Here is a 26,300-nt window from a genome sequence, read left to right on the forward strand (position 1 = left end):
ATCTCTAGCCCTGCCGCCGCCCCCCGCGGATGACTTGGAAGCATTTCCCCAGCGCATCATCCGCCCTGAGACTCTTGGGTGCATATACCCGCAGCACGTGCCGCCTCTCGTTCCCCCAAGTTCAGTTTATCCAGGGAATCTCACGCATTTGGGAACAATGGGCCCTCGCCTCCGACCAAAGGCCAATGAGGAGGTTCAAGGGTCATCTTGAATGAATGGATTTGATATGCTGTCATCCCTAATTCTTTTTTAAAATTTTTTATTTATTTTTTTCCCCGCTGTACAGCAAGGGGACCAAGTTACGCTTACATGTATACATTTTTCCCCCACCCTTTGTTCTGTTGCAATATGAGTATCTAGACATAGTTCTCGATGCTACTCAGCAGGATCTCATTGTAAATCCATTCCCAGTTGCATCCGATAACCCCGAGCTCCCCATCCCTCCCACTCCCTCCCCCTCCCCCCGGGCAACCACAAGTCTATTCTCCAAGTCCATGATTTTCTTTTCTGTGGAAAGGTTCCTTTGTGCTGGATATTAGATTCCAGATATGAGTGATAGCATCTGGCATTTGTCTTTGTCTTTCTGACTTGTTTCACTCAGTTTGATGCAAAAACTTTTCAGCAGAGCTAGACAGGAGTCTCGTTTTAAGATAAAATCGCTAAGGAGGTTATGCTAATGTCCTCCCTTCAAATTTAAGGGCGGGTTTGGACTCTGGTTTCGGATTCACACCTCTTGTCTCCCGAAAACCCTGGTTCCCGAGGAATTTAACAGGACACAGGTGCCACATCGATCAGAAGTCCCTGTCATGTCAAAGCAACGACGCCGGTGGCGGCAGCACTAACGAGGCAATTCTCCAGGACTCCCTTGTTTCCTGAGCATCAGGTGTGATCCCGGCCAGGGCGACCTGGTACCGTAGCAGGATTCCGCAAATTGAAGGGCGTTCCGGTAGCTTCTTGTCTTCTGCTAAAATCCAAATGAGGAACCCGTGTAATGTTTTCTGTTTTTCCCACCTGTCTTTGGCGGGACTAGGGATGGTTAGTCTAGAGGTGGGAACAACCAGCCAGGCCAAATGGTGCAGGTGCTTTTCCTGACACCGCCCGGACCCCGTCCCGCCGACCCTGTGCCCAGAGCACCTGCTCTCCCTCGGCCCCACCCACGGAGCCTGCGGTCTGGAGTTTCGCCAATCAGATAGGTGAGCAATGGGATTGGCGTGTACTTTGAATTTGCATTTCTTTTTGCTGCGAGTGACGGTGAGCGTTTTTCCCTGAGTGCAGAGGTCACGACCGCCTCCCCTGAGAGCTGTTCACGTCTGGGGCCCACCACTTCCTGCTCTGTTTTAGCCTTCTTTACGTATCAGCGCAACGGAGCCTTCTCACATTCTCACCCCTGTTTGTCATCTGTTTGTCTTGCTTGGTGCATTTCAGCCATCATCTCTGGGTTTCAGCCGTGGTTGGAGAAGTTTTCCCCACTGGCAGCGTGTTGAAGAATTCACCCATGCTTTCCTGTAGAACGGACACGGCTACGTCCCAACTTTTATGATTTCAAGCCTCGGATCCAATTGAAATGAATTCCTGGGCGTTGTGTGCAAGGCGGATCGACTCTACCTTCCTTCTTTCTCAAAGGCTCTCCAGCTGTTATGCCCGCCTACTAAACGTTCCTCTTCCTCCTGCGCCATGGGCTGCGGATGCACGAAACCACACCTGTGCGAGCCTTCGCTCGGAAGGCACTGACTGGACGCCCGCGAGAGCCCTGCCTGTCCCCGGGGCCCTGCGGGGGAAGGCTCTCCCCTTCTCCTGGCTCTCGGCCCATTTTGTATCCTAAGGGGTACACTTCCTGGCAAGGCTCCCTTGCCTCCGTGGCCTGAGTCTCTGCAGTGCCTGGCACGGTTTGGGACCCACTGCACTCATTCTTTCTGCAAGTACAAACTGCGTGGTTCTATGCAGGCACCACCCGAGGTGTGGGGAGTCAGGGCCGAAGGCAGGCCTGCCCTCGTCCAGCAAGAACTGACTTTCGGTGGGTGGGTGGGGTACATTAAATAAATCAGTCCAGAGTGCTTAGTCAGGACCCGTGACGTGTCCCCGAGGTTACAGGTCCCCATGTGGTGGGGTGGTTGTCCCCCTGCCCAGGACAATGTCCTGAGGGAAGCCGTTTTTTTCCTTCTGGACACCCATCCTCCACCCTGATGCCAGGCCCAGTGTAGGGTCCCAGGTGCCAGGGCATGAACTCCTTCTGACCCTAACCCCCACCTCTACACCACCCCCACCGGGCAAACCCAGGGGTGCAGTGGCAGCCCCGTCCGGAGGGCGAGGAGGGCAGAAATGCAGTCTCCAGCGCCTCTCCCCTGACCTGCCAGGGCAGCCTGCCTCCCGTGCCGCTGTCCAGACCCAGCGACTTCGGCTTCAGGAGTCCTGGAATCCTCCCCACGCACATGGCTCCCCCACCCCCCACCGGGCCATCCCTGTCTGACAATGGCCCCGTGTTGCCCACAGGTGCCCTATGGGCACCGACCTGACCACATTCTCCTCCCACGTCACCCGTGCTGGGACTATTGCTCAGGAACCCGGGAACTCAGGGGGCGCTCCAGGTGTCCGTGGGCCCCGGGGACAGGCAGGGCTCCAGCAGGCATGCCGTCAATACTTTCCGAGTGAAGGCACGCGCCTTCCTCCTGGCGCGCTCCTCCTTCCCCTTCACTGCTATTCTAGGCGAAGTGGCTCAGAGGGGGTCTGAGTGCCTAAGCCCCACCCCGCCCTCCTGCCCGGGCAGGTCTGGTGGCTGCACCTGCTGACCCAGCGCTTTCCTCCCTGGCTTCCCTGGGGGCTTCTTGCCGACCTAGCCGTCGGGTGGGCGTGAGGGGAGGTGCGGGCAAAATCTCGGGCCCAGAAGGGACGGAGCGAGGAGCGCAGAGGGGGCGGACGGAGCAGGTGGGCACGGTGGGTCAAGCAAGAGAGACGGGAATGCAAACAGGTGGGCGCGGACCACGCGGGAGGGGCCCATCGCGGGGCGGGGGCTGAGGCGCCAGGTGCGCAAAAGTGGGTCGGGGGCGGGGCGTCCGGCCCGGGGCGGGGCTCGCCGGCCCCCGGGACCCGCCCGCGGCCACCACCCCCTCGCGGCCCCGCCCCCCACGCCCTGGCTGGGCGGGCAGCGGCGGGCCTGGCAGCCCCGGCCGCCTGCACAGCACCCGCCACTCCTGGCGCTGCCGCCCGGCCGGCCCCCGCGGGCCCTGCCTGGCCATGGCCGCGGCCACCTCCCCTCCCAGGGCCGAGAGGAAGCGCTGGGGCGGGGGCCGCCTGCCAGGCGCCCGGCGGGGCAGTGCGGGCCTGGCCAAGAAGTGCCCCTTCTCATTGGAGCTGGCCGAGGGCGGCCCGACGGGCGGCGCGCTCTACGCACCTATCGGCCCTCCCGGAGTCCCGGGGCCCTCGTCCCCCGCCGCGCCCGCCGCGTCCCCCGCCGCCGCCGACCTTGGCCCGCGGCCCCGCGTAAGCCTCGACCCACGCGTCTCCATCTACAGCGCGCGCCGCCCGCTGCTCGCTCGCACTCACATCCAGGGCCGCGTCTACAACTTCCTCGAACGCCCCACCGGCTGGAAGTGCTTCGTCTACCACTTTGCTGTGTGAGTATCGCTGCCAGCCCACACGAGGTTGGGGGGGGGGACGCTTTCCAGGGGGCTGGGGAGGGCGTGGGGGAGCTCTGTCCTCATGCCACCTGCTGCCGCCTGGACCTTGTCGGAGCTGCGACCCAGAGCAGAGGGCAGGGAAGGGAACGGTTAATGGGAGAACCAGACCCGCGCAGAGCCTGTCGCTGAAGTTCAGGGACATGTGGGACTGACCCTGTGGGGTGAGAGGCTCCCGCTGGCGCTGCCCAGGCATGTGTGTGTTTGGGGGGGGGGGCGGCAGCTGGGGAAGAGGGCCCGAGCCCAAAGCGGCCCGCTCCTCTGCCGCCTCTCCCTGGAGGGGCCATCCAGGTGTTGATCCTGAGACAAGGCGGGTGCAGGGGTGAAGAGGGGCTCTGGGAGGAAGAGGGGGAGGCTCCCATGCTTCTGCAGGTGCAGCTACACTTCAGAGCCTCCCCTGGTGTCCAGGCAGCCCTGGGGGGGCTCCTGGGCGGGAGCAGGGCCGCCCCAGAGGGTGGCAGGCCATGTGGTGTTGCCTGACGCTTCAGCATGGCCCCGCGTTAATCCAGCCAGGCTCGTGAAAACCCGGATTGGAGCAGAGAGGCCTGGGGCCCTGATCCTCTCAGTGAGTCGGTGGAGAAAGCGGGGCCTTATCGGCAACACCTGGCCCCGCTGTTCCCCAGGTGGTTTGGATTCCTGCTCTGGGCGCCCGAGCGGGCAGGGCAGGGCGCGGCGCGCCGTTTCTCAGGGACGGGGCACGAGGGGCCCTCCCCGCCCCTCCTTGGTGTGGGGCCAGTCTCTGGCCCGTGAGCCTGGGCTTGGCCATCGTCTGGGGGCTGCAGGGGGTGACCTTCTGGCTTCCTGTTGGGGGTGGCAGGTGCTTGCCTCGGCTTCCTTGGCTGTCCTGTGGCTGGGCGAGACGCGGCTGGGGGGTGTCCAGGGCCCTCTTGCGTCCCACTGGTAGCTGCCACTGGCACCCAGGGGAGCAGAGGGAGCCAGGCCCCTGCTGGATTTGGAGCATCACCTTGCCAGGTGCGGCCAGGTGGGGCAGCTCGGCCTCAGTTCCTCGCGTCTGCTCCTCTGAGCGCAGGTGGCACTGGGATTGCTGCTTTCCACAGCAGGAGGGCAGGTCTTGGGGACAGTGTCCTCAAGCCTCCTCTCTACTCCTCAGCCCCAGCTCCCTGGGGATCAGAGGGTGCCTCCCTTGGCCGTAGCTGGTCTGTGGGAGAGGCGGCCTTGCCTGTAGCTGTCGCGGCGGTGGCCTGGCTTGAGGCTTGGGGGCTGTCTGTGTGTATATCCCAGCTGGGTTGTGCCGGCCCTGTGAGCACCCAGCCAACAGCAGCCACGTGGGCTGCTGCCTCCCAGCCTTCACCCGCTGGACCCTGAGCTCCCCGAGGTGCCCAGGGGTAGGAGGAATGCCCAGCTGATGCGTCCTGGAGCAGACCCTGCGCAGCCATCTCTCTGTCCTACAGTCGTGTATGCCAGCTCTGGGCACTGACGGGGAGGCATGGCAGGGAATGGCCGGGCAGGGCAGCAGTGCCTTCCCTTCCCCCACCCGGGAGGGCTCCAAGGCCTGGGCTGCAGACAGCCCCCGGGTCCGAGTCCTGAGATGCAGGCCTGAGGGTGCACATGGCCCGGGCTCCCTGGCCGCCAAGGTGCCTGGAGGAGGAAGAGGGCCCGTCACAGGCCAGAGGAAGTCCCTGCTCACACTCGTGTTTTCTTCCTGATTCTGATTGTTTAGCTCTCGGAAGTTTGCTCAGCAGAGGCAGCCTTGCCCAGCCGCCCCAGGAGCTGTAGGGCAGGGTGCCTTCTGGGGACAGTGGCTGAGCGGCTTCCCCTGGGGGCGCTGGGAGAGGGAGGCCCCTGCGGCTGGCTTGGTGACCTTGGGCCAGTCCTTTCCAGCTCTGGCCCCCGCCTGTAAGAGGTATGTCCCAGCGCCCCGTGCAGGGAGGGGCTGCAGGTGGACCCTGGCTAGGCGGGGGGCCTGGCTTCCCTGGGGCCCGGGAAGGTGCCCTGTCACCCCAGGTGTCTCCAGGAGGTCAGCCAGGCCCCAGACACTCTCCAGATTGGCCGGTGTCTCGAGGGGACCTGGCCTCAAGCTGGGATCTCAGGGGCAGCTGGGGCTGAGTGGAGCAGCTTGGAGAAAAGGGCTCACGGTGCCCGTCCGCGCCCTGGTGTTGCTCTGAGAAGCGTCTACGACAGTGGCACAGAAAGATAGTGGCACCTCTGTCCTTGGTGAGGCAGATGGCGAAACGTGAGGGGTGATCGTAACGAGCCAGGCCGAGCTGGGTTTCCGGCCTGGGAAGGACGAGCCCGGCCTTGAAGGGCTGGGCCCGGTGGCTGTGGGGCCACTGTCCCGCGGGCCCTGCAGGGCCGGGCACATGCTCCCAGGCGCAGCTGGGGAAGGAGGCCAGGATATCCTGCTCCCTCCCGGTCAGGGAACCCCTGCTCCGGCCAAAAGGAGAGCGGCCCTTCCTGTGCGCGCAGGGCCTGCCCTGTCTGCTGGGGTCAGGGGGCAGGACGCTGCCGCCCGGGCACTGCCCCGCCCGCTCGGGCTTCCTGCCCCCGGCCCCCAGGCCTCTTCTGAGGCGCTTCACGTCCCCACCGCGTGGCAGCTCGCGCTCTAGCCGAGGGCACAGGTGGGGAGACCTGGCCTCCTTGGTCTGGCTGGTGACCCTTGGCTGGGGTTGGCCGGGTAGTGGATGCCTGGAGCGGGGTCCAGGGACCCCCAGCAGCCCCCTGGCCACTGGGCTGGGCCCCCAGCTTCCTCTGCAGAGGGCAGGGTGAAGGCCGCCCCTGGGTTCTGTGTCCTCACCAATGGGTGAGGGGCTTCCAGTCATGCGAGCCCCAGGGAACCGTCCCCCCCCCCCTCGCCCCAGCTCAGGGAGAAATGCGCAGACTCTGTTTTTCCCAGCTGCTCCACACCCCCGCAGCCTGGGCAAGCCCTCCATGCCTCAGTTTCCCATGTGTGGCCAGGTGCCCTGCGCCCCCTCCGGCAGACCCCGCTGGTTGGGAGGTGCTGGGTAATCCGGATGCGGCTGAGGAGAGGTTTGAGGCTCCACCTCGGCTTGGGGCCTCCTGGCCCTGCCACCCTGCCTTTCCTGGGTTCCCAAGAACTTTGCGGTGGCTTTGGCGGCGCCTTCATAGGGAGCGTTAATCATTGATGCCCTGGAAGCCTGCCCTGGCGGTTTGCTGGGCTGAGCCCGCCCGACGTTCTGGAAGCAGAGGCCAGCTCCCAGACCCGCATGGGTCCCGGGTGCCTGGCCGACTCCAGGCTCAGGGTCAGGGTCCTGAAGCGGCCCTGGGTGGCCTCTCTGCAGACCCCGCATGGGAGCCGGTCCGGGAGGGCCGAGGGCTCGGCGGGCTCTCCGGTCTCCCCACCATCCGCTTTAGAGACGCCCCTGCTTGTCGCTTGGCCCCCAGTTCCCTTCTGGGGCTTCTCCTTCTGGTGTCCCCTTCTCCAGGGCCTGGCCCCTGCTCTCCTACTCACCACCGCCCAGCCCGATGGTTCTGGACTCCTGCCGTCCATGGGTCAAGCTCCGCGTCATGGCCTGGCATTAGTAGGGGCACCGGGGCCACCAGCTGAGGGGAAGGTCTTGAGGCTCCAAGGGGTGGGGGGGGAGGGAAAGTCCGGGGGGTGGGAGAACCCAGAGCCTGGGCTGGGGGGCGCCCCAGGTGGCTGAGATCAGGGGTCAGCAGGCCACCTTGGTGCAGGGAGCTCGGCCACGGGGCAGGCACCAGGCTTCGTGCCCGAGTGTTACCCCACAGCTGGGCCAACTTGCCAGGTCTGAACTCCCCGAGTCCCCATCTGCTCCTCTGTGGCAGGCGTGGTGGTTGCTGGCGCCTTCGGGCAGGGTGGCTTAGGTGGAAGGACGTTTGCGTGGGCCTGGCGCCGAGTCGCTGGCTCTCTGTGGGCTCTGGGCTGGGAGCTTCGCCTGCACCCAGGGGGTGCCCAGGGCTGGGGGATGGGAGGGGACAGACACTGGGTCCCAGAGCGGCTGAGGGACATCCCGGAGGAGGACGGACGGTATGGATGCCTCGGGGTCTCCCTCTTTGGGTTGAATCATGTGACTCCGCAGGATACATTGGGGCCGTGACCCCCCCGGCTCCCCAGAATATGACCGTGTTTAGAGAAGGAGCCTCTGAGGAAATGATTAAGTTAAATGAGGTCACCAGGGTGGGGCCCTAAGCCCACAGGACCGGGGTCCTTAGAGGCAGCGGAGGTCGGGACACAGACACGCACAGAGGGACGGCCCTGCGAGGACACGGGGGGCAGACGGGCGTCCACACGCCCAGGAGAGAGGCCTCGGGAGGGACCAGCCCTGCCCACCCCTGCCTCAGACTCCAGCTTCCGAGTCTGTGGTTTAAGGCCCCCACCCCACCCTGGTCTGTGGGACTTTGAATAGTGACCCCAGGAAGATCACACACCGCCCGCCTGGTGGGGCTGTCCTGCCCGAGGCCAGGGCGCTGGGAGCCTGGGAGCTGGTGTGGCCTGTGTACAAGGGCAGAGGTCCCTGCCAGGTGCAGCCCTGGGAGTGGCGAGCAGCCCCAAACCCAGACACCTGCTCCGGAGCCGGAAGCAGGTCTCATCAGGCCGAGCAGCCGTGGGAGCAGTGAGGCCAGCCTGGAGCGCCGTGCCCCCGGGGCGCTGAGTGCCACCTGCGGGGTCTGGTTTCAAAGCTCTTGCTTTTAAAGGTGTCAGGGACTCAGAATCATTCTCCTCCTGCAAAGGCCAGCTCGCAGGTTGACTGTTCCGGGGTGAATGGGGCGCTTCAGACCAGTGCGTCCTGGGGACGCTGCTAAAAGGCAGGTGTGCCCGCAGCTCAGGAGCCTGGCTTCTCCCCGGCTCCCGGGTGCTGGGTGGGGAGACGCTCGTGCAGGGGCCCTGGGCTGAGCCCCACCTGCCTCCCGGTCTGTGGACCTGGTTGAGCCCGACGTCTTTGACTGAAGTTCTAAACCAGCTTTTGGCTCGTGTGGCATCTCTTGTGGTTCAAGACCCTGCCCACAGGCGAGGTGGACAGGCCGGGGGTCTCACATCTGGCCTGTGACGTGGAGCCAGTGTCCAAGGACGCCAGCCCATGAGGAAGCTGCTGGGCCCAAGGATCTCCGTCATCTGACCTTTGACCTTGGGCCCCACGGAGCTGGGCGGTGCCGAGGGCCCGGCGGGGCCAGCCTCACTCTCCCGGGGAAGCACCTTGGAGCAGGGGCAGCAGATGCAGGTGGCCTCGGGGTGCCCAGGTGGGCAACTGTCTGCGCCCCTCCTAGAGGGCAGAGAGAGCTGTGGGTTTCCCTCCCGAGGCCCCCGAGTGCCGCGACACCCCCAAATCTCACAGAGGACAGGGTGTGGTTGGCAAGGGGTGGGGGCCCAGTTCTGCTGTTGGGCCAGGGTGACCACCAGGGACACCATGTGACCTGAGCCTCGGAAGGCATTTTTATGTGCGGCTTCTGATCCCATGATAGGACTTGGCCTTGCAGTGGTCTGTCTTCCGCGGCCCGGCCTGGGTGACCCTGGGCGCCTCCTTTGAGCCCACATGGGCACCGGCTGGGGCAGAGGGCAGCCTGGCTTTTCCCCCAGGCCCTAGCAGGACAGAGGGGGATGGGCCAGTGCTGTGTGCACATCCTAGGGCCCCAAGAAGTTTGTGATGTGCCCAAGGCTTCCTGACCCCAAAGCCCGTGGCGCCTTCTGGCAGCGGCCTCGAATCTGGGTGGTGGGCCTGGTGAGGCCTTGCTCACGTGCCACCCTCCTTCCCTGGGCAGGGCTGTGATACTGACCTGTGGGTGGCTCGGCCGCATGGGGAGTGGATGCCATTTGTTGGGTCCGGAGAGAGGGGCAGCCCCAGGGCAGGAGGAGGCGGCCTCCTGAGAGCGGCCCGTGGAGCCAGTGCGGCTGCGGAACCTGCTGTCTGTGTCCCGGGCTGCCACCCTGTGGGTGGCTAGACTCGGGAGGCCTTTCGTCTGGCTGCTCTGAGGCCTCTGCCTTAAAGCCCTGCTGTCCAGAACTCAGGCTGAGGCTCAGCTCAGAGGCCGCCTCCTCCAGGAAGCTTGCCCATGTCGCCCCAGGCAGAGCCATGCCTTCTTTCATGGGCACCCTGTGCCCTGGTGCTCAGAGCCCCCCGGTGGCTGGGTGCTGTGTGGGGCATTAGTGTGTGCTGGTTTCCGTGTCAGAGGGTCTGACTGGGTGGGCAGGGCCACTGGGAGCTCTCTTGATCCACAGTTTGTACCCAGCGGTGATAGGTGTTACAGGAGGGTCGCCGGGTATCCAGCCTGGGCCGTGGTGGTCAGCCTGCTGCCTGGCAGCTCTGAGCCCCGCAGACGGGCCAGGCCTGATGACATTGTGTGTGGGTATTTTTATCCAGTGACATTCCTGAGCTTGGAGATGGCTGAGCTCGAAAGTGGCGGGCAGAGGCCGCCGGGATCTTCCGTGGTGGCAGGAGAGCCCTCTAGGCCCCTGAGCGTCTGGGGCGGGGGCTCTCCATCCTCACAGCAGCCCTGCCCGGGGCGGGGGTGCACCCTCCTTACCTGTGTGCGAAGCCTGCAAAGAAAGCAAGCGTGTCCGAGGAGGCGCCTGAGGCCCTGTGCTGTGCTTGGTCCCTGCTGGAGGATGACGTGTGGCCGGGGAAGGTGGCGTGGTCCTTGCTGTGGACGGCTCTGAGCATAGGGAGAGGCAGCTGTGCCCCAGGCGCTCTGTTGGGGATGTGGGCCCCACCCACCAGAGCAGGGCTCGCCGAACACCCCCCCCCCACACACACACACGCCGTGCCTGCACTACAGGGGCAGGGGCAGCCGAGCCCAGGGCCCACCCGTCCACTCTGAGACTATGGGTCTGGTCCCGCATCCCTTTCCTGATGGGAAGCAGCCCCCACCCCATGGCTCACACCTCTTCTGCCTGGATCTCTGGCAAAGCTGCTGTTCCTGCATCATGCATGGTGTGTACCCGCGGGCACCCAGTCTGCCGAGGCGGCCCGTAACGAGTCTCCCTGACGGCCACCCCGCTTCTGACCTCCCGAAATGCTGCCTCCTGTGGGGGGTGGGCTCCCGTCACTGGGGCACAGCGCTGGGGGGCTCCCCTCAGAGCCATGCCCTTGGGTGGATCGAAAGGGCGCTCAGAATGGCAGCTCTGCCCCGTCTGTCTCCAGGCTGAGTTTGCCCCTGAGCACCATGCGGAATTCTCGAGAGGGTCAGAAGAAGGAACCAGGAGTCCCCACCCTGCCCCCGAGTCCCTTCAGCCTTGGGGAGGCTTCTCCACGTGGAGAGGCCACAGCACCCGGATCGGGGCTGAGGGCTGCCCCCTTTGGCCAGGCTGATCCTAGCCCTTCCAGCGGGGCGGGGTCAGCAGAAGGCGCGCTGGCCCGGAGCGCTGGGCCCCTGCCTCCCCGAGGAGCCCCCCTCGGCAGAGGGAGCAGCGGGGCGGGGGGGGTCCCGGGGCCCACTCCAGAGAGCTCTGAGCAGCCCCCGACCACGTGCTTGGAACGTGGGAGCCTCTCGGGTCACGTGGTTTGGCTTTGTCTTTTAAGAGGTCCCCAGCTGGTCCCTTCAAAGTCCCATCCCCGTCCTTGGCTGGGACTGCTCAACACACCACAAAACAAAGCCTGGGGGGTAAAAACAGCGGCACTGGCGTGCGGACAAGGAGTACAATAGAATTAAAGGAAGCCACGTATAGATGCAATCGCATATGGACATTTAGCCAAAAATAGTTTCTGCACCTGATGGGGACAGCTAGTTTTCAGCAGATGATGCCGGGGAGACGGAGGCCACGAGGAACCGGTGCGGCTGGCCCTGCGCTCGGGACCCTGCCGCCAGATGGATCCCACGTGGCCGGGAAGCCACTCTCGTGCCTGCCGGAAACTCGGGAGACCCTCCACAGCCCAAGGGGAAGGGCGCGGGGGCTTCTCTGTAACTCAGAGCCAGTGCGCGCAGGCCGAGTCTGTGGCGAAGAGACGGCTTTGTGTGGCAACACCACCTTGCAAGCAGTAGAGAGCCCCGTGACAAACCGAGGGAAAGATTGTGACACATCCAAAGAGTTAATATCGCTAAGGAAGAAAGCGTTTCTGAAAACAGAGAAGAAAAACCCCAACCACCCCACCGCACAAGATGAGCCAGCGATGTGAGTGGCTGGCGGGGGTGTCCTCGGACGTGCGAGAAGAAGCTGACTCACTCGCGGTCAGAGATGCACAGAGGCGGGCTCCACGGAGGTCCCAGCGGGCTGGCAGAAATCCAGAGGCGTTTACAGACGCCTGCAGCTGGCGAGGCTGCGGGGAAGCCACACTGTCTTGCTGGAGGGGTGGCAGGATCTGAGAGGAGGGGGCGTTGGCCACATCTGCAGAGGTAGGCCTGTCTGCACCCTCGGACCCAGCAACCCCACTTCCAGGAACCCAGCTTGATGAGATGGGCCAAAAAAAAGAAAAAGGCACATGTGCACGCACAAGGCTATTTGTTCAAGCCTTTTTTTTTTTTTTTTTTTTGTACTGGTGAAAACGATGGCGCACCCAGGCCGGCCCAGAGGGGCCGAGCAAAACCCCTCCCAGCTGCATGTGGGGTGAACGGTCAGCCTGGGCTTGTGGTGGTTTTGTTTAAAAGGGACATCTCTGCTTACGTGATAGGACTCGAAAGGTGGGCCAACTGTCGCTACGAGCCCCCGGGCCCCCAGGTTGTGCCCGTTCCCCGGAGGGAAACGAGGGGAAGTGTCCTCGTCCAGCCCCGCGGCAGGAAGCGTGCAGCTAAGCCTGGACCGTCCCGCCAGGCCGGAAAGCTGGGGCCTTGTCGGGGCTGCATCGCGAGGACTTGGAGTCAACGCGAGGCTGTGCTCACGGGCTGCGTGGCCACAACTCAAGAGGATCAGTGCTCACACCCCAGGCTGCACCCCCCTGCCCCTGGGCAGTGACCTTCGGAGGCTGAGGGGGAGGCCACCCCACGTCCTGAACCCCAGCAGGCAAAGGGGAGGTGCGCAGCCCCGGCCCCACCCTTCCCACCCGCAGCTTCGGCTCAGGAAGCCACGCCGAGGGGGAGGTCGATGCCTGGCGGGGCAGCTCTGGGGCCGAAGCATCCCCCAGGGCTCCTGCTGGGGCCTTGGGCTCGGCTTTGAGCATCCCAGCTGCTGACCTCTCGAAAGCAGAGACAGCTGGATACCGCGCCCTCTGGGACTTTTCTCCCCAGAATAAGTGGACGAGTGGATCTGATGAAGCCTCTAGGTCTAAATGCAGGTTTATCAGGCGTGCCAGGGCCGAGACACATACCGACGGACACCACAGGGCTGCCCCCTGCAGAACCCCAGCAGCGGCACCCTCTCCCGGGCAAGAGGCCCAATTGCTTCAACACAGAAATGACCAAGAAATTAGGGAAAGAAAAAAAAAAAAAGAGGGTGTTTTGAGACGGTACAGATGGAGAGAAGTCCCTGAGGAGTGTTTAGGGACCAGTCGTGACAGGACCGTAGGTCGTGATTAAGCGCACTCGTCTCTGGTCCTCTAGTGCAGGGACGCGTGTCAGTTCGCATTCAGGGTCGCTGGCCCACGGCCCTGCCCGCCTCTTGTCTCATCTCCTGGACGTGTCTGTCCGCAGGCCGGGCTGGACCCAGTTGGAGGGTGTGGGCTGTTGGGGTCCTGTTTTGTTTCCCCTTCTTCCCAGGAAGGGACCTCTGGAGCCTGGGGGCCGTGGAGCCTGGTCAGACCCAGCTCCCCGACCTACTGTGGCCCCTTGGCCATGAGATGGGAGGCTTCCCCGAGGACGGTGGCAGGGACTCTCTGGGGCCCGCGAGGTTCTGGGCTCTGGGGCCTAGAGCAGGTCTCACGTCGCTGGAAAGGCCCCAGATGGCCCGCGGTGGCCTGCCCCTCTCCTGCCCTGTCCCCAGGCGCCACGTTTCCTCCCGGGAACAGACACCTCCTGCGAGGGTCTGTGTCCTGGCAGATGTTTGGTTCTCTCCTTGTACAGATTCCACCTGCCTCCAGGACATCATGCTTAACTTTGCAACCTGCTGTGGGTTTTTTCAGCATGGGATTGGTTTGTGGTTTATGGTTCAGGATGACCCAGAGGCCGCCGTGGCCCTGTGGTCGTGAGTGTGGAGCTCGCGTTCCTGTACCATGGGTGGGGCCTCGCCAGGCAGGCTCGGAGCACGCCCTGCGGTGACTGGGAGCTGGCCCCGTGGGGAGAGAGGGGCCGGAGGAAGAGCTGCACGTGCATCTTCTCTCCCGGAAGCTGGGCTGGTGGCACAGAGCGGTTGTGTAGCCCTCAGTGTGCGAGGGGCCCTCGGGAGGTTGTCGGCAGTGGTACCAGGCTGACAGGTGCATCAGCAAGAGAGATTCAGGGTTGGGGCGGGGCAGGGACGTGGCCGATGCCAGCCCCTGGGGTGGGCCGTGTCCTCTCTGGGATCCTCGTGCTCAGATCGGTGCAGGGCCCATGGTGAGCACCCAGCTGACATCTGAAGCAGTGACACGCCGATGCTTTCCGTGGCTGCAGTGTCCCCCCGGCTGTGCACAGTGCGTGCGAGTGACGTCGCCCCGTCGAGGCTGCAGAGGTCGTTTCTTACCTCTCAGGTCTCGTAGCACAATTGTGCACAGCCTTACGCGTGTGATTCCTGGGCTAGAGGGCACGTGCCTTTGTCCTCTGGCGACATGGTGTGGCCCGGTCGCTCTTTTGTAGCAGAAGCTGGGTCACGTGACCGCCTAAGGCTGCCCTGCTCGTGGTCGCAGGTGTCTGCGTCTCGGCCCGGTGCTGTGGTCCCCGGCGACCTTGCATGGCTGTTCCCTCTGCCTGGACTCTCTTCCCCTGTTCTCTGCACAGCAGCTGCTTCTCCCCTTTCAAATCCCAGGCTCAGGGCAGCCTGCTCTGGAACCTTCCACCACCCCCACCCCCGTCTCTGGCCCTTGCCACTCTTACCTTGGTCTTGCTGCCATGTTGTCGGATGGCGTTTGGGGGCTGCCTCCTGACAGACAGGGAGCCCACGAGCGTGCGGACAGTCCTGGGCCTGAGCTGGACCACACAGGCCTCTAACGGAGGCTGTAGGGAGGGAGTGAGGGCCACCGGCTCAGGCCCCGGCTAGGGGCCCCTCCCCTGCTGTGTCTTCCCGGCCTCTCCCCCACAAGGGCGTTAAGGGAGCAGGCGACGCCCTCACCTGTTCTCAGGTATCGGGCTGCGGGAGCCCCTGAGATGCACCTGTGTCTTTAGGGGTGGGGGCATGTCCCTAGCTCCCGCTGTGAGGGGCAGGCCATCACATGGTCCATGGGACGGGAGCCATGGGGACACTTCAATGGCCACCTGTGGCCCTCCCAGGGCAGCCGCCGCCCCTCCTGCCCCCAGAGGGTTCCACAGAGCGGGCAGGATGGTTTGGGAGGACAGGGCGCTGCCCTTTGCCCCAGTGCTGGACACTTGCGGTCAACGGAATTGGAGCGCGTGGGTCCGCCTCTCCCAGAAGTCGCCCAGGCTGGTCGGAGAGCTGGTAAATAGTTCTCGTGTGCAGGGGAACCTGCAGGCCGAGGGGCCCTGAGGGCAGGTGGTCTACCTGGGGGCACTCAGCCCTGTGTCCCAGCTGGAAGGGCCTCCCAGGCCCCCTCCTTCCTGCACTGCCCACCTGTCCTTGCTATGTCTCCAAGGCCGACACTCTGGTCCTGCCCACGTTTCTGGGGCATCCCAAGGACCTGGACCGCCGGTCCAGCTGGACCTGGGCCAGAGCTGGCGTGTGGCCACGTGCCAGGTGCCTTGTGCCCTCCGCCCATGGGGCAGGCAGGGCTGGACGGGAGCAGCTCTGTTCTAGGTGCCCTGTGGTCAGGGCGCCGTGGGGCCTTTGTGGGGCAGGGGAGACAGGCGGGGGCGGTGGGGACGAGATGGAGGTCTCGCCTCTGCGGTCGGGGAGGGCATCTCGTCGGAGCACTTGTTCCCGGGAGTGCAGTGCTCTGTGTCCTGTTTGGGGTCCTTGCTACCTGTGTACCGCGAGCCCTCACACCACATCAGTCTTGCCCACTGGCTGGGCCGGGCCGGGCCCCGCTGTCGGGGGAGGCCACGTTCCTCTGAGGAACCTCCTGGCCCTGCCTCCAAGCTTCCTGAGTCTCAGGAGTTCGAGGCCGGTGGTTGCTGTGGAATGAGGGTGTGTGGCTGGGCCCCCTGTGCCAGTGTGGGGCGGTGTGGAGCAGGCGCCCCTGAGGGCTGGCTGGGCAGGTGGATGGACAGACAGAGGGAGCGCTGGATGATGGGCAGACAGGCGGAGTGATGGATGGACAATGGCTGGATGGCCCCACGCTGGTCCCAGCACCCACTGGGCTTGCTGGTCAGCCATCTGCTGTCCTGAGAGAGGGGTCCTGGGGAGGTCTGCCAATGGTATGGCTTTGGTCAGCTTGTCCCCAGTGGGGTTGGGGTGGAGCCCCGTCCTGGGCCAACCTAGCTGGAGCCCGAGACCAAGAAGAGGCCAAGTGTCCTTGGTGCTGGAGGAGACCGTCCCCCCACCCCCCGTCTTTCGTGGCTTCCCTGGGCCGAGGGCTGTCTTGGTGGGCATTGCATTGGGAAGCCGAGGGAGCATTCGGTGGCCTGGGTTCTGGGTGAGTGGGTGTGTGTGTGGGGGGGCCCAGGACTGCCCGGCCACCGTGCGAGAGGCAGACGTGGGTGTGGCTGGCCAGCGGGTCAGCGCCCGGGCTGCGGTCTCTGGCAGCCTCCTCCCTCTGATGGGTCTCGTCCTGGGTCTTGTACCTGCCCAGTTTCTAGAAGGTGCTGCCTCTGGCTCCAGTTGGGGTGGCAGCCCTCTCACCCCACCACATCCCCAGAGACCCTGCCGCCACCGCCCGTGATCACCCTGTGGGTGCTTCTCGCTCGTGTCCCGAGAGCCCGGGGTGCGGCGGGTAAGGGGGACTTCTCGGTAGGGTGGGTGCTCTTGGGGTGACCCATGACCACACCAAGAATCGGGAGGCTGGGTGCGGGGGCGGCATTGACAGATTGGGAGGCCGGGTCTTCCGAGTGCCCAGCAGCCTGCAGGGTCCTAGGGTGAGGGTCCCGGCCTGGGTGGGGACCCTCGAGCTGCTGGGGGGGGGGGCAGGGGCAGGTTCCAGGAGGCCCCGGTTCGTGTGTGATCAGAGCGGGGAGTCCTACACACGGCTCTGCCCCTGGCCTGTCCCTGACCTGCTATGTGCCCTTGGGTGACTGGGTGACCTCCTGTGTCCCTGGAGAGGCCCGTCCCTACCCCGCTGAGCTGAGGGTAAAGCAGGAGATGGGGCGAGAAGCCCTCGGAGGTGGAGGCTGCTTTCTGCCCGCCCCGGTCTGGCCCCTGGATCAGGGCCCAAGGTCCCGAGTGCAGCTCCACGGGGGCGCAGCACCTCCCGGGCAGCGCTGGAATGTTCTGGCTGCCCTTGGTGTGGGGGAATGGGGGGGCTGGGGGCTCTGCAGGCTTAGCTGGCCTGGTCCCCAGGACAGGCCCCACCTCCACCTCTGTGCTCTTATCAAGGTCTCTGGCAGGCCGCCCGCCACCTCCAAGTCATGCTGCCCGGGGGTGTCCATGGGCCCTGCTGGCCTCTTCTGGGTGGGGGTGGGGTGGCTGGTGGTCATTTGGGGGCGGGGGGGGGGCTCTGTGCCCGGTGCTGGGATGACCCAGGGCTTGCTCAGGGACATCAGAGACGGTGGAGCCGAGATCTGGACCTGGGTTTGGTGAACGGCAGGCTCTGAGCAGCAAATTCCCGCTTCCCGGGAACCTAGGGTGTTGCCTGGAAAGGGTCAGCCCTGTGACAGCCGTGAAGACCCCAGGCTGCGTCCAGCCACTCCAGGGACCATGCCCAAGTGGGCCACCTCCCCAGGAGTTGCTCGGCAAACCCACCCCAGGAAGGCAGGAGCCAGCACCCAGAGGCTCCTTGTTGGGCAGAGATTTTTGGTTTAATAAAAGTGAGCCCAGGGAGTTCCCGTCGTGGCTCAGCAGTTAACGAACCTGACGAGTATCCATGAGGACATGGGTTCGATCCCTGGCCTCACTCAGTGAGTTAAGGATTCGGCATTGCCGTGAGCTGTGGTGTAGGTCGCAGATGCAGCGCAGATCCCGTGTTGCTGTGGCTGGGGTAGGCTGGTGGCTACAGCTCCTATTGGACCCCTGACCTGGGAACCTCCATATATGCCACGGGTGCAGCCCTAAAAAGACGAAAAGAGACTAAAAAAAAAAAAAAAAAAAAAAAAAAAAAGGAAAGAAAGACAGAAAAAAAAAAATGAGCCCAGGACAAAGGGCCTTGTCTCTGTGGCAAGCAGTGCTGTTGAAAGGAGAGCCGGGCAGAGCAGGGCCGGGATGCGACAGGGCGCTTCGGGAACCAGTCTGGCACAGACCGGGTCTGACTCTGCGGGAAGCAGCGCCCACGGGCAGCGCACTCGCTGGGGCCAAACGCAAAGGCGGCCCGAGAGTGGACGCCTGCGGGTTCCCTGTCACCTCTGGGTGCGGGTTCTGGGTTTTGCAGTTTTTAAACTTTTGCTCATCTGAATTTTCCACTTTGAAAATACCGGATGTTTAAAAAACTTATAAGGAGTTCCCGTCGTGGCGCAGTGGTTAACGAATCCGACTAGGAACCATGAGGTTGCGGGTTCGGTCCCTGCGCTTGCTCAGTGGGTTAACGATCCGGCGTTGCCGTGAGCTGTGGTGTAGGCTGCAGACGCGGCTCGGATCCCGCGTTGCTGTGGCTCTGGTGTAGGCCGGTGGCTACAGCTCCGATTCGACCCCTAGCCTGGGAACCTCCATATGCCGCGGAAGCGGCCCAAGAGATAGCAACAACAACAACAACAACAAAAAGACAAAAACAAAAACAAAAACAAAAAAAAACTTATAAAACGTTTGTAGTTGTGAAGATGCAAGACGATCCCTAGAGGGTCCTGGAACGTCTGGTCCCCGCGGCTGAGGATCCTGAGTGGGTTGAGCGCGATTCGGGGCCAGGCGGTGACATGGGGGCACATGCCCGGCGGGGTGTGGGCAGGCCTGGGTCCCGGGTCCTATTCTCGGGGAGCCTGGAGTGGGCACGGCTGCCGTGCAGGGGACCCCAGCGTCTCTCATGGGGTCAGCATTGCACGGCCCCGTCGGAGCCCCACCCCGCCCAGGTCTGGGGTGACCTGGGAGGAAGGGCTTCCCTGGAGGCCTGGACAGCAGGGCCTTACCCAGGTGCCCAGCTTGGGAGTCTGGCTGCCCATCCAGGAGGAGGCCCGGGGCCAGTTCCCTGTGCCCAGGCCTGAGACCGCTGACTCCTCCATGGCCAGGCCAGTCGTGGCTCTGAGCTGGAGGGATCAGTCCCTCCAGGGCAGGGCAGCTTGGAGCTGCTGGCCCCACAGCTGGTGGCAGTGGGTCGAGGCCCCAAGGGGACAGACACTTGCCCTGGTCACATCCCTGGTGGGTGGAAGGGCTGGTGTCAGACCTCCTAGCCGACTGTCCTTGCTCCCTGAGTTGCTCTGTGCAACACCCACCCTGTGCTGGCCCCTCCCTCTGTGCCTGCGTCCCGCGGGGGCACCAGCCGAGCCATGCCAGGGGCACTGGGCTGGGGCCTGCTGGGTGTTGAGGCACCTCCTCTGGTCGCTTTGCCCCTGGGCACTGGAGCAGGCTTTTCTATCCTGGATGTCCCTGGGGGCTGGGTCTGAGTCAGGAGCGCAGGTCCCAGTGTTGTGAGGAGACGGATCCCGCCCTCCAGGGACAGGTGGGCATGGAGCTGGCCCCCTGCCATGCGGCACTGGCCAGTGGCACCGGGGTGGGGAGGAGGCTTTAGAGGGGTGGCCTCTGGTGGACTCCCTGGGTCTGAAACCGGCATGCGCCCTGGCAGACCTGCCCCGTGGCCCGACGGATGCTTCGCAGGCCAGGGCCTGTGCTGGCAGGCCCCGCCCGGGCATGACCGGGAGGATGGCCTGGCTGCTCTGTTCACCAGCCAGCGGTGCTTCCCAGAGTAGGAAGGTCATTCTGGGCTCGGCCAAGCCTCAGCTGGTGGTTCTGGATCTGGGTGGTTCCTGGTGGCACCTGCCCGGCTGGTAACACGACCCGTCCTTCCTCGGGGAGCGGAGTGACCACCCCCCTGTGCCTCCCGGGGGTGGGGGCTGGGCAGGAGGGTGCTGCCCCGCAGGTCCTGAGACAGACCAGCCTCTGCAGTCACTCCATGGGACACGGGAACTGTGTGCCTGAGGCCCCTGCTCAGGACGTGTGGCCTTCTCTGCTGAGACACAGACATGTGTGGCCCTGTTGTCCTTTCCTACAAGTCAGCAGGGGGCCCAGGCCGCGGTGGGAGACGGGCCCTCCGGAGGCCAGGGGACGCCTTGGCTGGGCTCTGGCCTGGACGGGTGCGAGCCCGTGGGGCGGCATCCTGGCCCCATCCCCGCGCCGGCCCCCTCTGCGGCTGCACTGTCTCCGGGGCGTCTCCCACTTTGCAGGAGCAGGGTGGGGGCTTCCAGAGCGAGGGCTGCAGGGAAACGGGGCGCCAGGGCTCCTCCTCTTGCCCTGGGGCCGCTGTCCTCAGAGGGGTGAGGGGCCAGCAGTGCCTGTCCCTGACTGGAATATCAGGCTGGCTTCGGGGCTTGGCCTCTGCTGTTGTTCTCACCCCAGGGAACGTGGTTCCCGGATGCAGAGAGGCCTTGGGGAGCTCGCTGCTGGCCGGCCCGCCCGTGGCCAGGCTGCAGGAGTGCTGGCTCGTTGTCAGGGGAGGTGCTGCCAGGAGGGCCTGGGGAGAGAGCTCGGTGTCCAGGGTGGCGTGGGGCAAGGGTGGGCCCTGGGCCGCGGCCCTGGACGTGTCTGGCGCGGCAGAGCGTTCATCTCTCGAGGCCTCGGCTGTCTTATCTGGATCAGGGATCGTGATAGGTTTTGGTTCACAGAGCAGGGCCCCTCCACCTCCGTGCTCTTGACACCCCGGTCTGGGTTGTTCCCTGGGTGTGTGCGTCCTGTGCATGGTAGGGTGTCACGGCATCCCTGGCCTCGGCACCTGATGGAGACTATAGCGTCTGCCCCCAAGTGTGACAAAACATCTCCAGAGGTGTGTCGGGAGGGCTGAAGTGTTGGCGCGCGGCAGGCCCGGCAACAGCTGGGAGGTGGACACTGTGGGCTGGTCCAGGCCGCCACCGCCACTGAGGACGGCCCCGCTGGGGGCCCAGGTGCCGTCGTGGGGCTGGTGGCGGGGGCGGGACAACGGTCTGCTTGAGGGGGGGGCTGGGCCCAAGTCCGCTGAGCCAGCCAGCCTGTCCCCTGGCTCCCGTGGCCCCACGGGGCCAGTGCCCTTAGGCGGGTGAAGCTGAGCCGGAAAGGCCCTTGGTGCTGCTTCAGAGCAGAGCTGGGAGGGCTGCCCGGGAGCTCTCTGCCTCCTGGAGTCTGCTGGCCATGGGCTGTGATCTCAGCGTGGTGTTTGGCTCAGGATTTAGGGACATACATCTGAGCCAGACCCCCGGGACATCCTGAGGGGACACTCAGTCGCTGGCCCGTGAGGCCCTGTGGAGGAGGCCCGCCCTCTGCGCTTACACCTGTCTGGACGCCACAGCCCATCCGCGCCCTCCGCGGCCAACCTCCCAGTGTCCCAAAGGTCCGAGGGTCGCTGTCAGTCACTCTGGGCGGGTCGGGGTGGTGGGGGTGGTGGGGCTGGCCAGGCTGGCAGGACCGAGCAGGGCCTGGTGTAGCCAAGGGCCTTCCCAGGGGGTGGGGGTGGGGCCAGAGCCCAAGGGGGAGTTGGGGGGGGCTCCCAGGGGAGGCCCAAGGTGAGGGGGCTGAGCTGTGGCTGGAGAGCTGGGCGGGGCTGCTCGGCAGGCCGCCTGTCCCCACCAAGACCCCCCCCCCCCGGTGGAGGGGTGAGGCTGAGCCTCAGAAGCCCCTTGTCTCGCTTTGGTGTCTGATGGGAGGTGAGTGCTGACTGACCGTCCCATCCCCTCCCTGGATCGAGGGGGCAGGGGCGGGGCGGGCTGGGGCCCAGTCCCCTGGCACGACTCCCAAAGGGATGTGGTGGGGCCCGGGCGGGTAAGTGGAGGAGCCGCGGGGCAGTGGGTGTGGTCGCAGGAAGTGGCCCTCTCAGAAGCCATCGAGATGACATCGGGCAAGGCGGGGCGAGCGGCCTTGGAGCCCCAGACGTGCCCACTGCTGCCAGGCCTCTTCCGGTGTTGCGTGTCACCACCCTCTCGGAACCGCTTTTCCAGGGACAGCCCTGCGGAGGTGTCGTGGACGTCCCCTCTGCTTTAAAGTGTACGACTCGATCCGTCTCAATGTGCGTAGATGCGCCCGTCAGCAGAGTGGGCACATCCGTCACCCCCAAGGTGTCCCCGAGTCCCCTTGTGAGCCCTTCGTCCCGCCCCGCCAGCCACCAGGGGTCTCTGCAGTGGGTCCCACAGACCGTGCCATTTTCTGATGGCTCATGCGCGTCCCCTGTGCTGCATCCAAGCCACACCTGGAGCCCCTGGCTCCTCTCCGCCGACCACCCCACCGGACGCCGGGACCTGGCTGTCCATTCGCCGCCTGGCTGGGGACATTCGGGTTGTTTCCAGGTTTGGGCTGTTAGGAACGCAGCTGCTTTCGGAAAGATCGGGCTGTTTGTTTCCTTGCCGGTGAATCTCAGGCATTCTTCACGGTTTTCCAGATACAAGCCCTTTCCCCCTGCGTGCCCGCAGGCTCCTGCCCGGCGGGCGGTGCCCGACAGAGAGGAGAAGCGGTCAATTCGATGACATCCGATGCATCCGTTTGTCCCTCTCGGGACTGTGGCTTGGGTTTTTTGTCTTTGCGGTCTCCGCCGAGGCCCAAAGACTGCCTGTGTTTTTGTTTTCCAGAGGTTGTAGGGTTGTTGGTTTTACGTTCAGGCCCAGGTCTGTTGTGAGTTCATTTCGGAGTCAGGCCCGAGCAGTGATGGCGCCTTCGTCCTTCCTGTGGGCTCCCAGCCGTCCAGGGCCCCGTGGAGGGGGCCCTCCCTCCGCCCCTGCCGTGCCCTCCCGGGCATCCTCAGCATTGGTCCCTGGTTCTGGAGCCTCTGATGTTAAGGAGGCTTGGCTCGCACCTGTCCACCTGCTGGAGCCCAGAGGCAGGGCCACAAGCCCCATCTCACTCCACACACACGCCCTCTGGGGCTTGGGGGGCCCAGGGGTCCAATGCGCCCATGTCTGGGTCCCGAGTGTGGCAGCCTGGAGCACCGTGCGTGTGTGTGTGTGCGTGTGTGTGGACAGGGAGTGGGCGCATACGCAGGGGTTTCTCCTTTGCTCGCCTGGCATAGCAGGAAGAGCCGGGAGCGCCCTTGAGGCCACCTGTGCCCTCAGGGTGAGGCTGGGCCTGGTGCTCGGGCGGAGTGGCTTGGGGCGGGTGCTGTGCTGAGCTTCTGGATCCCCTGCAAGCGGCCAGAGGGTGTGGGTGGGGCAGGCGGTGGGGCCCTGCGACCTTGCCCTCTTGCTGTCTGGGTTGCAGGGGGGCCGTACCTGCCCCCTTGTTTGAGGAGTGGACACGGTAGCATAGTGAGCCTGGCCAGGTTCCCTGCTGCCCGCGGGGGTGCTAGGAGGATGCCCTGACCTTCCTGGGGCCTCCGGGATGGGGGGCACTCAGGACTCTGGGCCAAGACTTCACCCGAGGACCTGACACCCCGGTTCCAGATGGGCATGAGAGAGGGACTTCGATGAGGGTGGGCTGTGTGGGGCTGGCATGAAGACATTGTGTCATTTGGGGGGAGGAGATGCCGTGCCCCCAGTCTTGGTCCCTGGATGGGGAGCACCTGCCAGGCAGACTGGGGCACAAGGTCCCCCCCCACCTCAGGCCCACCTTCCAGTTTGCCCCCCAGGAGGCGCCCACCACAGGGTTGACTCTGTGATCAAACCCCCAGAAGGTCCTGCCTGTGGCTCGGCGTGGCCGCCACAGGACAGTCATGGCTACTTCTGTATTCGTCCAACAGGAAACCCACAGTCTGGGAGGCAGAGAACGCTGGGGCCCTGGGTACACTCGGGAGCCTGGGGTGGGCATCCGGCTTGCTCAGGACGGGAGGGCCGGGGGGCGCTGTCCAGCCAGGAAAGCTGGCCTCGGAGATGTGGGGCTGGGGTGAGGTTGCAGGCCCTTTCCGGGGCCCCAGGCTGGGGAAGGGGTCTGTGCCAGGAAAGCGGGGCCAGCGGTAGCACAGTGCCTGGCAGGGGACAGACAGTCATGTCGCCTTGGTTGGAACGAGCAAGGCTGTGTGCTCTGCTGGGCGAGAGCTTTTCTCCGTCACAGTTAAGAGCCCGGGTGGGTCTGGAACCCTTGGCCCGGACCACCCTGGAGGTGCCACTCTGAGCAGGGGGCCAGGGAAGCTGCCCACTCTACGGCTGCAGGCTGGGCTTGATTGGCCAGGCGACAGGTCCCAGAGTGGCTCCAAGGAGGTCAGGGCCTCCTGAGGACGTGAAACATTTGTGATCTGGTGGGTCAGCTGTGGCCCTTTCTCCACCCCGACAAAGGGCCCTGTGTCCCAGTGTTCCCCCCCAGCTGGGGCTCCTGGAACAGAGGGCCTCGGCGTGGGGGGCCACACCTGCTGCTTTTCTGGCCTTCGGGTGGGAAGTGGGGGGGCTGACCTGGGGCCTGAGCGGCTGGGGTAGATTGTTCTAGGCTCGACGGTGTGGTCGGCCTTATGGGGGGTGGGTCCTGGACGGGTGCCGGCCGCCACTCCGGACCCTTGCCGTGGACTCGCCACTGGAACCTTTCCCCGCCCTGCTGACGTCCTGTCCAGAGGGGGAAACGGAGGTGCAGGGTTCCCGGGAAGGGGGACGGCGCGGGGTGGGGACCTAGGCCTTCGACGTCAGAGAGACGGCCGTGCTTTGTATGGACACGAAGCGCTCTTGGCTAAAACCAACCGTTTTCACCACTTTCGGGGGTTCGGTTCCATGTGTTGGCACATTCACGAGGTGGTACGGCCATCACCTCTACCCGATTCCTCAGCATTTCCCCACGGCCGGCAACCCCACCCACCTCCCGGCGCCCAGCAACCACGGTCTGTGGCTCAGCCTGATCTGGGCATTGGATATAAATGGCATCTTGTGACATGTGGCCCTTTGTGGCCGACCGCATCACTGTAGCATCTCGGCTTCCTCCGTGTTGCGGCCTGTGTTAGAATGTCATTGCTTTTTAAGCTGAACCAGCGTCTGCTGTATGCATGGATCCTGCTCTGTTTATCCGTCACCCTTCAGTGGACACTTGGGTTGCTTCCACGTTGGGGCTATTGTGAGCGGTGCTGCTGCGAATGTGTGTGTACAGGTTTTTGTTTGAACACCTGGAGTCAACACCCGGGAGTGGAATTGCCAGGTCATTGCCAGCCTATAAGCACCGGTTGGGGCTGCCCATGGGCCCCTGGCTCGCAGCAGTGCCCTGGCAGGGGCCCCTTCGCGTGACGCTGTCGCATGGCTGCTGTACCCAGGGGATTCAAGTTTTGGATACTGTCAGCTCCCCATCCTGCCCACTCCCCAACCCCCCACTCTGGCCTGGATGAAGTCCCTTCTGCCCCACCCCTTGCCCACCTCCACCCCATCACACTGGGTGCCTAGGCTTCCTGGGCCACGGTTCTCCTTCTGTCAGATGGGCCCCTATTCTGTGCCCCTGTTTGAAATGGCAGTGGACTCTCAGCCCCCAGTTTCCACCTGTAATGAGAGAAGACGCTGACAGTAGCCCCCAGGGCCGTGATCAGGGATGGGGTGTGCGCCAGAGCAGGACCTGGGGAGGAGGGTCCCCTGAAGGGTGGCAGGAGGCCCTCCTCCATCTCCCCTCCCCCCTTCCCCTCCATCTCCCCTCCTTTCCCCCTCCCCCTTCCCCTCTTTCCCTTCCCCCTCCCCCTGAAACCCCGGGAGGGGGAGGGACCCACACTCAGATGGGGCAGCAGCCTCCTGGCCTCTCCCTGCCGCTTCTCTTTCTTGCCACCAAGCTTCAAAATCCCTGCCCACAGTACACCTCCCTCCTTCTGTCTCCTCCCAGCAGGGCAGGTGCCCCTCTGGTGCCCACACTGCACAGGTGCTCCCTCCTTCCTGGCTCACCTCCGGCTCTCTCTGGGCCCTCTCCCAGCGTGACTGCACACTCTTCCCTCTGCCTCCTGTCCGCAGAACTGGAAGCCGTCCTCCTGTCACTTCTGCATCGACCCCAGTGCAGGCTGGCTCCTGTCCGCCACCCTGGGAGGACAGACATTTCCATGTGTGTAGACAGTGGGGAGAGCCCCCTCCTGAGAGCCCATATCTTAGAATTGATTAAAAACAAACTCAAATATATGTTGCCTATAAAAATCATGAAATCAGGTCTGGCACCATCAAAATAAAAGAATGGCTGAAGATTTTCAGGCAAACACACCAAGGGATAGCAGAGGCTGCAGCTTTAATTTTTGGCAAAGAGGGTAATTCTAAATTGCTAAAGACAGGATTGGCTCCGAAACAGTAACATTCATGAAGGGCAATAAAAACTATTTAAAATGCAAAGAGAAATAAGCAGAAACTTGAATTACCTTAACTAGTCTTCAACAGAAGAAGAAAATGAAAAATCGTTTGAATTGCTAATGTAGTTAAGTGGATAGATATGCCAAACTTTGTACCCTATAAGCAAAAATTAGATTTTTTTTTTTACAGTATTCCTGGAAGTCACAATAGTTGATTTTATGCTAGACTACAGAAGTCTCAGTATAATCTAAAATTGACAAACTGCACTGGGTTCCCTTGATTTCAACATACATTTAAAGCTAAACACAAGTTTAGGAGTTCCTGTTGTGGCTTAGTGGTGACAAACCCAACTAGTATCCATGAGGAAGCAAGTTTGGTCCATGGCCTTTCTCA

At 63.8% G+C, this 26,300-nt stretch overlaps 1 protein-coding gene across 2 annotated transcripts in view; it reads left to right on the top strand.

Annotated features, from left to right (window-relative positions):
- KCNQ1 (potassium voltage-gated channel subfamily Q member 1) overlaps positions 3,145 to 26,300 on the top strand; it is a 313,788-nt gene continuing 290,632 nt past the window's right edge. For both annotated transcript variants that reach the window (XM_021082619.1, XM_021082620.1), the window contains exon 1: positions 3,145 to 3,611. In XM_021082619.1, coding sequence (XP_020938278.1) covers positions 3,232 to 3,611 — 380 coding nt within the window. In that variant the 5' untranslated portion in view covers positions 3,145 to 3,231. The remainder of the gene's footprint in view (positions 3,612 to 26,300) is intronic.

The sequence above is a fragment of the Sus scrofa genome, chromosome 2, assembly GCF_000003025.6.
Source record: "Sus scrofa isolate TJ Tabasco breed Duroc chromosome 2, Sscrofa11.1, whole genome shotgun sequence".
Taxonomy (NCBI): Eukaryota; Metazoa; Chordata; class Mammalia; order Artiodactyla; family Suidae; genus Sus; species Sus scrofa.